Raw genomic sequence first — 14,735 nt, 5'->3', positions numbered from 1 at the left:
TTTTTCTGACAAATCTAGATGTAATCGTCTAGTTTTATGAATTTATTTATAAATCGCTGAATATAATATGAAAATAATTATTACGACCATCTATATATTTTATTGACCCACACAAATGCGGTGGTATGCTTCCGTGATCCATAGTTCCACGCATAATTTTTACATAAAAACCAGAGGTATCGAATATCGATGTACACTGTTTTATTCTTACATTATACAAATATGAAACAATTGCAAATGCATCTTCAATTAAAACGACATTAGATAATTAATATTTTAAATTGTACAGATTATCAATACTCAATGCCTATTAAAAGATAATTTAAATAAAAATAATTTTCAGTTTGGCGCCCCTTAAGTGCTGGCGCCCTGGGCAGTCACCCAGGTCGCCCATAGCTTTCGCCGGCCCTGAGTTTATACTGTTTATAGATTCTTTAAAAATTCAAAATTGTATATAAAATGATTTAATTATTTAGCAAATTATAAATGACGTATATTATGGACTATGGTTACTTCGTTTTTATGAATAGAAAAAGTTAACTGAATTATATAATTAAAAATACGGTTTATGATTTCAGGAAAATATGTTGGAAGTCGCCCAATGAAAATTGAAAAAAGTAATTGGAAAAAAAGAAACACTGATATCGTATTGCATACCTAATTTGGAATTGCCATTTATATGGAATTAGTTTTTTTTGTATTATTTAAATATTTAATCGATCAATACAATAACTATACTATTCATGTATTATTATATTAATGTATTAATTTCAACTTTATAAGTAGGTTTTTATTTACATTTGGGAAAATTTTTTTTTGTTATATTGTTAAACTATTATCATTGGGTATACCCTGTGACCCTATATATAACATGATGTCAAGTAGTTGTTACAACATTCATAGAAGTTGTCAATAAAATAAACACAAAATTAGTCGTCATCCAGAGCAATAGACTCGTGATTTTATATTTTTATGTTTGTAACTTTAATGTATAAATGGTGAACACGACTAAAGAATAACGTTTACCGGACGACATAGGCGAATCTACAGGGTGTGCCTGGTGTGCCAGGGCACACCCTGCGACTCGTATAAACCTGTGTATAGGGCCCATAATACTCATTTCAGTTACAATGGTATTGAGTCTAAACATTAAACAATTTATATTTTAATTTTAAGAGGACGTGATACCTGCATGTGTTGTCTCTGTCTTACAAGTGCGTTTGAAGTCAGCAATTGTCAGAATAAGAAACAATCCTGAAGAGTATGAAGAAGTTTACAGACAAACAATTCAGATGTGCAATAAACATGAAATTACCATTCCAGAGGTAAAAAAAAGAAAAGTTTCTGTGAAAATTGATACAAACAAAACCACTCAATATTTTACAGAAATAATTTATGATGAAATGAAGATCAATGTATTTTTCTTATTGCTAGATGATTTAATTGGAGAAATTGATAAAAGATTTTTAACAAAAACATTAGACATTATAGGTGCTGTAGGTAATCTAATTAAGTTAAATCTGAGTAAATATGATTATACTATGTTAGCAGATTATTTCAAAATAAATGTAACCGAACTAACAACAGAAGTAAAATTATTAAAAGAAGCTGAAAATATTCCATCCGGAACATGTTCACATACTGTCTATAAATGGTTAGATTGGTTGGCCATTTCAAACCGACAAGATGTATTTAACAATTTCAATCAAGTATTATCAATGTTTGTAGTGATACCCGTAACTAGTTGTGGATGTGAGCGTATTTTTTCAAAAATGACTATTGTTAAGTCTAAGTTAAGGTCCACTATGTCTCAAGATCGCTTAGAATCTCTCTTATTTTTATTTGTGGAGCAGGAATTAACTAACTCAGTGGACATAAATAATGTAATTGAAGAGTTCAAAGTTATGACTCCTAACCAAAGAAGACTAATTTTATAAAATGTACCTATAAAAAATAGTTGTTAATTACTACCAGTTATATTATATATTTGATACAATTCTTTGTTATAATTATAATAAAATTAAGTTATATATTTAATGCATTTCTTTGTTATTAATGATAATAAAATTAAGATGTTATAGGTATTAAACTTCCAAGAATTTTAAACATAATTGATTAACAATTTAATTGTTGGTAGACATATGTCCAAAAAAAATAACTGAGTAACATATATTGAACTTTGCAATAGTTGTAGTTTATTAAATTGAATAATTTTGAAACATAACATGTATATTTTACAGCACGAAAAATAGCATCTAAACTAGGTAATAAAAATTCATCTTAATATTATTTAATATTATTAATATTGTGATTTCAAATGGGAAACATATTTTAAACGTGTGATAACTGAGAGGTATTTTGAACTACAGAGGGCCTTTTTGAGGTAAAGGCACACCCTGCTATGAATTCCTAGATTCGCCTATGCCGGACGACGATTGTTGTGTTTGCCGACTGCTTATAGGGATCTTACTAAAAACAGAATAGATTTTATATTATTTTATTATATTATCATCACCTTTCGATCTTTATATATAAGTACAACAGTTGTGTGCTGAACTGCTGATAATTTGTATTCTGATGAACGTCATTATTATTATTGAAATAACTTAGTCAAATTTTGTTTTTTTTATGATATAAATATAAATACTCGTATGACAGTAATTATTAAATAATACTGTAAACGTTGAAAACAAATATTATTATTAGTATTGAAGACAATATTAGGAATACAATTATACAAATTTAAAATAATAAAAATATATATAAATATAATATGTATTACAATGATCAAAAACTATAGAGGACTGAGGGGTATTTAATCCCGTTTCAATTATCTGCTTAGCAGTTAGCTCATAAATCATAATATGTAGGTACCTATCTGATTCCAAGTAAGTTACCTACTAATTATAATGTTTATTTAAAATTAATATTAGCCTGGTTGTAAAAAAATCTGAAAAACTACAAATAATTGAGCATAATATAGTCTGTAGTAAGTACTAGTAACTAGTGAATGTTGTTGAACTTCGTTAATCTATAAACAAATATGACAATTGATTTAGGGTGTAGTTGCAGTGTAGGTGAAAGATTTATGTATATGTAGGTAAATATTTATACATCTTGAGTAGGTATGTGGGAACACAGTTTAGTAACATAGTAATTATATATAGGTATATGAATATATCATATATATCATAAACCATAACGACAACAACAATGTAAAATCTGTGCATACCACTCGTAATTTGTAAGTAGGTACAATAAAAAAATAGGTACTCAACTACTCGAGTATTCAACCGTTAAATTAAGTAAACTTTAATACTAATATTGTCATAGAGATTAGACGTGATTAATTGTGTACATTTATCTTGTTACGATTTTTTTCAATGATTATTTTTATTTGATTCTTATTTCTTCAGTCTCAAGAAAGTGTTTCTGCAGTGATACCATTGACATTATATTATGTCAATGAGTGATACTCTCAACTCTGCAGCGAGTGGCGAGTGCAGAAATATCTAATTATTACTGTATCTCTATGGTGTAGTAGACTAAGGTGGATATATTTTTATTTCACATTAATTTATAGGTAGGTACAGTACCTATATTAATATTATTACATTGTATAAAATAAATAAAAATAAATAGATATCCACCTTGGTGCAGATTGTTTAAGTGTATAAATAAATGTAAATAGCAGTAAGACATAACTACATAAGTGTATAACTTCTATAACTCGTATAGTCGTATCAATACATAATTATAGTTGTATACAACGTAACTATTAAGGTCTATAAATATTCAACCTTTTTTACAAGATTAAAGATTAACATAATTTTAGACACCATCTAGTAAAGGTAAAGAGCCTTAATAATAAATAGTAATAAAAACCTTAAGGCTCTCTAAGTAAAGGTATACCTTTAATCATGGTTTTTAACACAGACTAAGATATAATATCTTAGTCCGTGGTCGGTAGTTTTTAATCAAACTTTTCAGTATGATAAAAAAAGTGATAAAACAAGGGTATGATAAGGCAAAAGCGGTGAATCAGTAAAATACTAAAATGTAAATGGTGATAGAAATTGAACAGTGCAAATAGCAAATTTAATTAGCCTCGTTATTTAATATGAAAACACATAAATGTCACAATTCGTTATTAATTATAGTGACAATCGTATAATAAAATTATTTTTTTTATTATTTCCCTGTATTTTTTAACATAATCTATTCTAATTTTATTTAAAACAGTATTGAAAGGTAGTCACCACCATGATTTAAACAACACTAGAGAATAAAAATGAACTTTAAAAAAAGGTTTATCTTATTACTTCTATTTATAGTTCTAATTATATGCTTCATTTTGTATTCTCTATTAGAGAATCAAAATATTTACTCAGTAAGTTTCAAATAATTTGTAAATAATTTATTGTATTTTTATTATATTTATCTTATGTAAATTATGTTTTAGCAATTTGAAACAGTGAGAACTCCAATTTCTTATGTTGAAAAGTTACAATTACCGTCAAAACACCTCGATACACAAGACACAAATAATTTGGAAAGCATTGATAAAAATAATGAGCCTGCAGAAACATCTAGTTTGTTAATGGTAAAGTTTTATTATTACAGACATATAGGAACTAGGGATCATTATTATTAAAGCATCTACTATACATTGCAGTTAACTATTTTTTTTTTTCAATAATATTTTAACTTTTTATTGTATGTTTTTAGTCTACATTACATAATAATGTCGAAGAAGCATATTTATCAAGTGGAATATGTGATCCAAGTATTAATGTAAGTTATTTTTATGAATTTTAGACCCATAAAGAACATAATAATACCAATATCTTATAAAACTGATTTTTAAATAATATTTAGGCCATGAGACAATAATAATACAAACTGTTTTAGTTGCGGATTTATTTATCTTCTAGGAATGGGGGAGGGGGGCAGTAGTCTTTTTTTTAAAGACGTTTATTTTATGAATATTTACAATCTGTACAAGGGGGGCACAGTAAGTAAAAGATATAACATAAGATATAAAAGGGATAGAGAATGACATGAAGGAGCCTCACATTTGAAGCACCTGAGCTTAAAATTATTTAATTTGATTTAATTTCCTTAAAAGGTATGTATTAAGTGTTGAGTAGGTCTGGGCCGTTTTCTTTTGAGACGTCTTGGCGGGTTTACTGGAAGATGGTTGGGGTGAAGTTAAGCGATGAGGCAGTTGGGGTGGTCTACCGTAGTCTTTTTTTAAAAATTATATTTAAACTATTTACCCACTGACCACTTAATATGATAACACATTTAACTACAGAGGTTATGATTATAATTTATAAACACTCTGAATTTTTACATAGATTTCTGAAAGAAATGATTATTTTTAGGTAGTTCATGGTGTCTAGAGAAGTTGCTCCCCCCCTTCCACCCCTATACTCTGTGCCTGAATCGTATTGGTATTTGATTTACCGTTTAGTTACCACTTACAAATAATTGAGACTTGTATAAATTATTTTGATTTTATGGTAAAATTTATAATTTTAGGTTTTATACATTTTAATTTAAAAAATTGATGTAAGGTATTGAATACATTTTTAAAATTAATTTATGCAATTTTATCATCATTAAATATTCTGTGGTAAATACTAGATTATTTATTAAAGGATATATTTTTCAAACTATATAAAACACTTAATACAAATACTTAAAGAAAAACCTATGTTTATTAGTAATGAAATAAATATTTGAATGCGTTTAGGGCTTTTTTTATCATTGCAATTTTGCAATCTTTTATTTATATTTATTCAAAATTTAAATGAACTGTATGTCAGAGTTCAGCATGAACCGGGCCATAAGACAAATATTTCAGGTTCATTATGATTGGGTCGTTGTGTTTGGCTTTGGACCGAGTTGGTCAAAAACAAAACATGTGTAGTAAATTTTACAATTACATTTTAATTAAAGTAACAGGTGTTAAATGCTGTTCTACTGAATTCAAATAAGCCTGTTAAAATGATTTTGTTTTATTATAAGATTTTAAATGTCTTAAACAATTGATGAAATTTAATTTTTAGATGTGGGATTTATATGATAAACTACAATTCGATAACATTGATGGAGGTGCATGGAAACAAGGCTGGGATGTCAAGATTACTAAAGGACGGTGGAATGAAAATAATAAGTTAAGGATATTTGTAGTGCCTCATTCACATAATGATCCTGGGTGGAAACGAACCTTTGAAGAATACTATCGTAGTGATACTAAGAATATTTTAGATAATATGGTTATTAAATTATCAGAAGACAGTAGACGCAAGTTCATATGGGCGGAGATGTCATATTTATCATTATGGTGGAATGATATTGACCAAAGTACAAAAATTAAAGTGAAGAAGTATAAACTAACATTCTTTAATTAATTATCTTGTTTTAATTTTTTTGTATTAAAACATATGCCTATGTGTGTGTAGATTGATTGACAATGGGCAATTGGAAATAGTCACTGGAGGTTGGGTAATGACGGATGAAGCAAATACCCACTATTCATCAATGATCACTCAACTTACAAATGGACATCAGTGGCTACTGAGAAATTTAAATGTCACTGCCAAGTATGATTAAATTCTTACAAAAACTATTAATTATTTAAATGTGGGGTGATAAACTTTTATATTTATTATGCTAACAACTCAATGAAATGATTATTTAAATTATTATTTGTACAGTTATAGCTGGTGTATCGATCCTTTTGGTGTGTCTCCAACTATGCCATATATTTTGAATAGAATGAAATTTTCTAGTTTGGTCATTCAACGTACTCATTATGCTATTAAAAAGTATTTGGCAAAACAAAAACAATTAGAATTTCTATGGAGACAACATTGGGGTATATATAATTATAGATAATAATAATTAAAAAGGTCTATGTAGACTTCTACTTCATCTATGGAATAGCATAATAATTTGTTCCTATTTTAATTATTCTTATTTAGATACAGAATGCAATAGCAATAAAAATGAGTTGTTTACACACATGATGCCATTTTACAATTATGACATTCCTCATACCTGTGGTCCAGATCCAAGTGTTTGCTGTCAATTTGATTTTAAAAGATTTCCAACATTTGGGCTTAATTGTCCTTGGAAAGTGTTTCCAGTACCAATAACTTCATCAAATGTGCACCAAAGGTTAAACATTACATTTTAGATAAAAAAAAATTTACTTTGATATTTTTTTAATTAAGATTAAACAATAATTTATTAATAGAGCATTAATGTTATTGGACCAATATAAGAAAAAAGCCGAGTTGTATAAAACAAATGTATTACTTGTTCCTTTGGGGGATGACTTTAGATATACATCGGCCCGAGAATGGGATTATCAGATGAACAATTATCAAAAATTATTTGATTATATCAATAGCAATAGTGACTCTTTATATGCAGAGGTAAGTTTTATATATAAATACTACATAGTAAATAGTAAAGTATTTTTTGGTTTCAATATTTTATTATTTTTTTCAATTTATTAGGCATCATTTGGTACATTAAGCGATTATTTCAAAGCTGTACAATTGTCATCTAATTATAAGAATTTTCCAACATTGACTGGTGATTTCTTTACTTACGCAGATAAAGACCATGATTACTGGAGTGGATATTTCACTTCCAGACCTTTTTACAAATGCATGGATCGAGAACTAGTTGCTAGATTAAGGTATGTTTCTAATGTATAAGCTAAATTTATTTAAATCAATTTAATATGTATCATATAATAATCTATAGGCGGGACAATAATCCACCCTAGCATATGTTAGGGGACAACAATATTATTACGGAGACTATTAATAAGTAAATCAATACTTTTGACGAAACAGAAAATTATAATTTAATAATAAATTTATTTATAAATTGTGTAAAATTGGTTCCCAATCTATAACTGTGATAACTTTTTTAACACTTGTTTTTGAACTTGATACACAATAAAATGTTTTAGACTGATTTTTTTGTATGGTTTTGTGGTCATAGTTACTTATTAATAAACTCATATTTATAATTCATAGATTTTCCCTGTAAAGGAAAATATTGAGTACCTAGGTTGCTGTTTTTATTTTTAAATGATCTCTTTTTTGGCTAGGTAGATTGACTAAATTAGATAGTAGATACCATAAATCTCTATCGTTTACTTTAAGCTTGTACTATATATCAATATATGAGTATGCTTTAGAAATACTATCCTTATTATTTTATAACAGAATAGATATCTAAATATTGAACTCTACAAAAGAGCAGTATCACATTAATTTATTATGAGAATAATAATTTAATATAATAGTGGAATTCAGTCCTCCATAAAAGTTGGTTCTATATAATTTATAATTATATTTAATTAATCATAAGAGTTATTTCTGATTTTGTTTGAATAATAAATATAGATACATGCCTATTGTATAAAAATACTGAAATAGGAAAAATTCATCATACATAGAAAAGTTGTTGGCTCCTAAATGTAGTTGCCCACGGGTGGCAAAATCTTAAATACAGCCTATCTATAGATCTAAAATAGTGGCTTTAAAATAAAACTTAAGTGTTATTTATTTTGTCTAATATTTATTCATGTTTATTTTTCTTTTTAGAGCAGCAGAAATTTTATATTCTTTAGTATGGCTTAGTGCACCTTCAAATTTGACTTCCTGGTTATGGAAACCAAATTCTGAGTTGTATAATTATTTGCAAGCTGCTAGAGACGCTCATAGTTTGTTTCAACATCACGATGGAATCACAGGAACAGCAAAAGATGCTGTAGTAAATGACTATGCACAAAAGTAAACTAATACTATTTGGTTATAATATGAATAAATAATGAACTATTATCATGATTTCAGGATGCTGGATTCATTAACTAATCTAAATCATATCATTCAACACTGTATATATTTTCTGTTATACCAAGAAAAGGTTTTTTTTTTTTGTAATTTACATACCTATCAGGACCGGATTGTCCTCTGGAATGGTCCAAACAAGTATAAGAAGGGGGTCTTAGGTAGGTTAGGGTAAGAAACAGTTGGTATTTGAAAGTTGGACTCAACAAACAACTTAATACTTGAAGCTGCTGCTTTTGATGATTACCTATATCCGGCCCTGATACATATTATACTTTGATGAATTTGTTGGTAATTATATTTTTAAAAACATGAAATGTTTTTTTTTTTTTTTAGGAACAATATGTATTTGATACAAACATTAAGTACTTTGATGTAGATCGTTCAAGAGTCTATACAAACAGTATTGCACAATGTCGTGTTATACAGTTTGCTCATAATCAAGATTCTCAGAGTGTTATTGTGTTCAACCCTTTGACATCCATCATCAGAAATGAAATAATCACTCTGGTTGTGGCAAGTGAAAATGTAAAGGTTAGTCTTGTGAAATAAGTCTAACGGATAATGCTTAAATATACACTAAGTATAAAAAAAAACATTGAATGGTTAATGGACTACACTGAGTATTTATATTCATCATTTAATATGATAAGTGATCATGTTAAATCGTTTAAATTAATTTTTTTGTATCTATACGACAACATATTGTTGATTCCATAAACAACTTGGCAACTTATGGATTTGTGTGAATGAAATCATTTGAATTTAACAGCTTATTATTAAGCATTTAAACATTTTGTGATAATTCTATTTGGTTTTGTATGTGATAAAATACAGGTGGTCAATTCAGAAGGTGCAGATATTTCATTTCAAGTCGATTCTACCTGTAATCTTCTAGACACACAGTTAATGACACCTTGTTTTCAATTACACTTTATTGCTGAACTTGGTCCTTTGGAAATCAAAAAGTATACTATCATCAACTTGCCCACAGACATTAGTACCAAGTAAACTAGATACCTTCTATTTTTTATACAAAACTTAAAGTTGTAGAATGTTGTTTCTTTCCTGTTTGAGGTGCCAAATAATTGTATTATTTATTTATAATTTTTCAATAGGAAGTATATGTCACTAATCAGCGTTTATAACCCAAAAATCGACGAAGTTTTGGATCCTAGGATATATATTAAAACTAGTGCTATTGAAGAATTTTCAATTGAAAATAATAAAATTGTTGTAACATTTGGTCGAAACGGTATGTTACAAAATATTACTCTTAAATCTTCTGGAAAACAATATCCGGTTTCTTTGAAATTTGTGCAGTAAGTACAATTACAGTAACTAATGTTGTAGAATAGTGAATACTTTTTACTTGAAATGCCAAATCATTATTTTCAGATACAATGTAGCTTATGGTCCAGACATGAGTGGTGCTTATTTATTCATGCCATCAGGGGATGCTGTTGATGCCCATGTCACAGAAAACAATCCCACAATTTATGTGATTAAAGGACATATTTTATCGCAAGTGGTAATTCAGTACAGTAATGTAAAACACTCGGTACTACTCCGTCATACAAAAGGTAATTTAAATAAAGTTTAAAATTTATCTTTTTGCTAAAGTGATGTATTTTTACTAACTACAAAGTACATAATGTGTATGAAAAAACAAAACCTAATAAAAAAAGTCAACATTTTTAATTTATTTACAACATTATAATGTAAAATCAAACACAATGAACTATATCTGGTGTCGGCAACCCCAATAGTAAAATTTAGAATTTCTATAAAAAAAAGACAAACTAAGTTTACAGACTTGAAATGGCGGATTAAAACATTGTTTGTTTTTAAATATATTGTTAAATTAATTTACTTGAGTCTGATAGTTATTAACTTGATTAAATTTAATTTAATAGGACTATACATTTTTATTTAAAATGAAATAAGGTATATTATTCAAATTGTAACTTATGAAAAAATTTCATTTATTTGTGACCCTTGACATCAAAAAGGTTGCCCACCTCTGAATCACACAAATAAATACTGTCCTAAATTAAACTTCTCAAGTGTTGAATTGAAAAACTTACGGGAATGTAACTAATGCTTGTGTCTAGTTCATGGACTACTTCAAGCAAGTTATGGAATTTTATCCATGCAATGATCCATGCCATAGATTCTGCTAAGTACACAGAGAACGTGAGAATTTAATTTTGCATTCATGAAATCTGACCCATTTGTCACAATGATCCCCATGGTTTTTGCATACATTAAATAAACCCAACTGAACTACTACAAAATATTATTGAAGGATAATATTTCATAAGCATCTATCAACTAACAATTTTTATTTTAGATGCTAGTGATGTTGAAATACGAAATTTAGTTGATATTAGACAACAAATGAATTATGAACTTTCAATGAGAGTTACCACCGAGGTGAAGAATGATAATATTTTCCACACAGACTTAAATGGATTCCAGGTAATAACAATAAGCCTAAGATTATTATACTTATACTGTTGATTTATTGTGATAATTTTTTGTTATTAGATGACGAGGAGAAAATATTACAAAAAACTACCGATTCAAGGAAACTTTTATCCAATGTCTAGTGCAATGTATATAGAAGATGACACTACTAGAGTATCGTTATTATCAGTCCAACCTTTGGGTGCATCTTCATTGTCTAATGGCCAAATGGAGGTAATATCACCTAAATCATATTTTAAATTAAATTTAAAAAAACAAAACAATTGTCGTCTGTTTGATAGGTCATACAGGATCGTAGATTGCGACAAGACGACAATCGTGGGTTGGGCCAAGGTGTTTTGGATAATGTTCCCACTTTGACATTATTCAGATTACTTGTTGAAGAAAACATTGGCAACTGTCAGGTAAATATAATTTCCGACAAAAGTGTTCAATTATACGATTTATATTCACAATGTAGATGGATGTACCACAACTGACAGCACTTGGGATGACATCTATGATGACAATGTTGTATCCTCTTGTACAGTTAATCGATACATCTAGACTCGATCATCTTGAAGATACATATGTTAGTAACAAGTTGTCATTATTACCAAGAGATATACACTTAGTTACCGCTTCGTTGATTATTCAGCATTTGGAACCAGCTGTAGGTTTGGTTTTTCATAAAACCCAAACAACTCAATGTTATGGTTTTAGGGAAGCCAATCAGGGTGATAAATCAAATGCAGTAAGTGATTGTTTTTCTTTGGTTTTTTCTTAAAAATATTATCATATATTATTCTTGATTTTGACTTATAGATAGACCTTAAACCACTTATATCTTCATCTACGGAAAACATCACTATTTATGAATCTTCACTGTCTTTTGTGCACATTGGACCAAAAGTAAATGTCCTAAAACCACAATTAATGGAGCCAATGGAACTAAAAGGATATGTGATAAAAAAGTAAAAAATGTTTCAAACAACTTTTTTCCTTAAGGCAATGGGTCTCAAGCTGTACAGCTAAAGCATAAAATCACAATTTAAGATATACATGTTACATAGAAATTGATCTCCAGCAATGTGCTGTTTATCGCCAAAATCAACTGTTCGGCATACGAATAATGACAACTAGGCTCTCTCAGTATAATATGTAATTATATTATATAATATGTATCAAATTAATATAAACATATTCATTATTTAACTTCATTAATTTTTGTTTGGGCTCTGAATGCGCTTACTCACTGGCTATAATCGAAGATAAACAATGCGCATCAAAAGAAATGCTCAGTTGAGAAACCTAAATGTCTTAAATTGTGGCTATTACTAGGAAGCTGTATACAATTTAATTATAGAACTAATTGCGTACTTTTTTCAGTACAAATAAAATCTAAAAACCTGGATTATATGTTAAATGCCCCAGAAACCCTTAAGTTATTTTAAAATTGAAAATAGTAAAAAAAAAAATATGCTTATTAAAACTTCTTATTCTGATTTAAGAATGCATAAAATGTGTAATAAAATGGGCATTTATAGCTATAGAAAACAAACTATGCAAAGTACATTGAAATCTCAACCTCTACTTATTACTTTATATGGTGGGTGTACATAGGTTTGACAGATAATAGAATAATCCAACACAAATAATTACATAAATCGAGTATAATAAATAATTTTTGATAATGTAATACTAATAATAGTTTTTCATATAAAAAAAAAAAATGATAAACATCATACCCTTTTTACTTAAGAGAAATATAGTGAAACGATAATACTAAATATCTAAACCATTATTGTTTTTGGAATATTATTTATGAAACATTTCTATTTTAAGTGACTATAAATATATTATTATATAATATTTAAAAAAAAACATTGCACACATTTCTATAAAATAAACTACATGAAGGTAAATAAAATGGATAGAACATAATTTATAAATATGTATTCTTTAAAGATATAATCTTATTATTTATTAAGTTGCAATATAAAATAACTATAATCTAAATTATACTAATCATATACTTCAGAATCGCAGGGATTTTTAGTTTCAATCATATTTTTTATATTTCATAAACAAAGATTTATGTTTACTTCTCTGAATAAATTATAAACTGATCGAGTTACAAAATGATGTTGAAGTAAACACGTTATATCATTATGAAAATTTATAAATCAATAGTGATAGATAGAATTAAAAAAATTAATTTTCTCATTGTGTAAATAGGTAATAAATTGATAGGCAATAGATAATAAAAATGATGTGTTAGTAATACATTTTTCTAAAACATTTATGTGAAAAATAAATAATTTATTACTAGGATTAATAATAGAACATAACTTTTGAATCACACGACCACATGGAATTAAGAAATAAAATTAATTCCAGAAAAATAATTTTGTTCTCTTTTCATAATATAGTGTATATTATGTTATAAGTAAAGAATTTTTATTTAATTAAAAAAAGGAATTTCAAGCGCTAATATTTGTAAAAATACACATTTATGGGTATAGTCAAATTATAAATATAAAGCATACATATTTTTAACAAAAAAAATAAATAATAATATACTATATATTAAAATAAACATAAAATAAAACTACAAGTATAAAATTGCAAACATAATTTTAACACAAAAATAGTTTCATAAAACATATTATAAAAAATACCAAACAGTCTCCATAAATGCGTAAAAAAATGTATAAAAGTTAATAAATATTATGTTAAATGAGTATTCTATTTCTTTGGAAGACTAGTAACCAATATAAATAAATGATATATTGAATTCTAAGACAATTTGCATACCTCTCTCTCACTCAATATTTAAGTACTAAATTAATGTTGGTGTCATATATTATACTCAATATGTATTATAAATGTGTAATATATTGTGCCAACATTCCTTGCACATTGTTTTTATAACCTATTATTTTTAAGTCTTTATTTTGTTTGATCTATTTCCAGGTCTTCAAATTCAATTATTAAGTACTAAATGAACTTCAGTACTTAGTATATATTATTATAATATAAATGTTTAATATATGCAACATTGCTTGCACAAATCAATTAAAATTTTTTTTATCCTATTTTTAATGTTTTCATTTTTCCCCCTAATTTAGTACTGCACATTTCATTTTTAATATTTTTATTGTTAAAAAAGGATTTCAAATTATTTTAAAAATGTATAATTATCTTCATTATTCATATAAAAACAATCTTTATCATGTTTTTTTATTAAATCACATTAAACTAAACACATTAGGAAAATATTGAGGTTGTGTTTTGTTTTTAAATTTTAGTTAATATTGAGAGCATATTATATATTCAACTATTATGCGACTAATACATAATATTATGTAATATAACTTATGT

The 14,735-nt window shown here is 27.1% G+C and overlaps 2 protein-coding genes across 3 annotated transcripts in view; both read left to right on the top strand.

Moving 5' to 3' along the window:
* Window positions 1-714, top strand: part of LOC111032242 — a 4,058-nt gene extending 3,344 nt beyond the window's left edge. The window contains exon 5 of the mRNA XM_022312514.1: window positions 579-714. Coding sequence (XP_022168206.1) covers window positions 579-661 — 83 coding nt within the window. The 3' untranslated portion in view covers window positions 662-714. The remainder of the gene's footprint in view (window positions 1-578) is intronic.
* A 3,320-nt stretch (window positions 715-4,034) lies between these two features.
* On the top strand, window positions 4,035-14,470 carry LOC111032235 (alpha-mannosidase 2). Of its 2 annotated transcripts, none has more exons than XR_002604292.1 (21): window positions 4,035-4,390; window positions 4,463-4,603; window positions 4,729-4,794; window positions 6,075-6,394; window positions 6,471-6,611; window positions 6,726-6,886; window positions 6,993-7,188; window positions 7,268-7,448; window positions 7,533-7,717; window positions 8,637-8,825; window positions 8,886-8,958; window positions 9,219-9,416; window positions 9,720-9,889; window positions 10,001-10,204; window positions 10,281-10,465; window positions 11,236-11,363; window positions 11,433-11,585; window positions 11,654-11,776; window positions 11,833-12,105; window positions 12,177-12,512; window positions 14,328-14,440. XR_002604292.1 is itself a non-coding variant. In XM_022312503.1 (21 exons), the coding sequence occupies exons 1-21, from the start codon at window positions 4,292-4,294 to the stop codon at window positions 14,353-14,355; spliced, it is 3,363 nt and encodes a 1,120-aa protein (XP_022168195.1). In that variant the 5' UTR covers window positions 4,035-4,291; the 3' UTR covers window positions 14,356-14,470. The 2 variants fall into 2 exon arrangements, 1 of the variants encoding a protein (XP_022168195.1); XM_022312503.1 differs by having other exon boundaries at window positions 12,177-12,325; window positions 14,328-14,470.
* The last annotated feature ends 265 nt before the right edge of the window (window positions 14,471-14,735 follow it).

This window comes from Myzus persicae, unplaced genomic scaffold, assembly GCF_001856785.1.
Source record: "Myzus persicae strain clone G006 unplaced genomic scaffold, MPER_G0061.0, whole genome shotgun sequence".
In the NCBI taxonomy this organism is placed as follows: Eukaryota; Metazoa; Arthropoda; class Insecta; order Hemiptera; family Aphididae; genus Myzus; species Myzus persicae.
This window is presented reverse-complemented; position numbering and strand designations above follow the sequence as displayed.

Coding starts and splice junctions, on each gene's coding strand:
- LOC111032235 (XM_022312503.1), top strand. CDS start 4,292: ATGAACTTTAAAAAAAGGTTTATCTTATTACTTCTATTTATAGTTCTA. Junction 4,391..4,462: donor AGAATCAAAATATTTACTCA/GTAAGTTTCAAA, acceptor ATTATGTTTTAG/CAATTTGAAACAGTGAGAAC. Junction 6,612..6,725: donor AATTTAAATGTCACTGCCAA/GTATGATTAAAT, acceptor TTATTTGTACAG/TTATAGCTGGTGTATCGATC.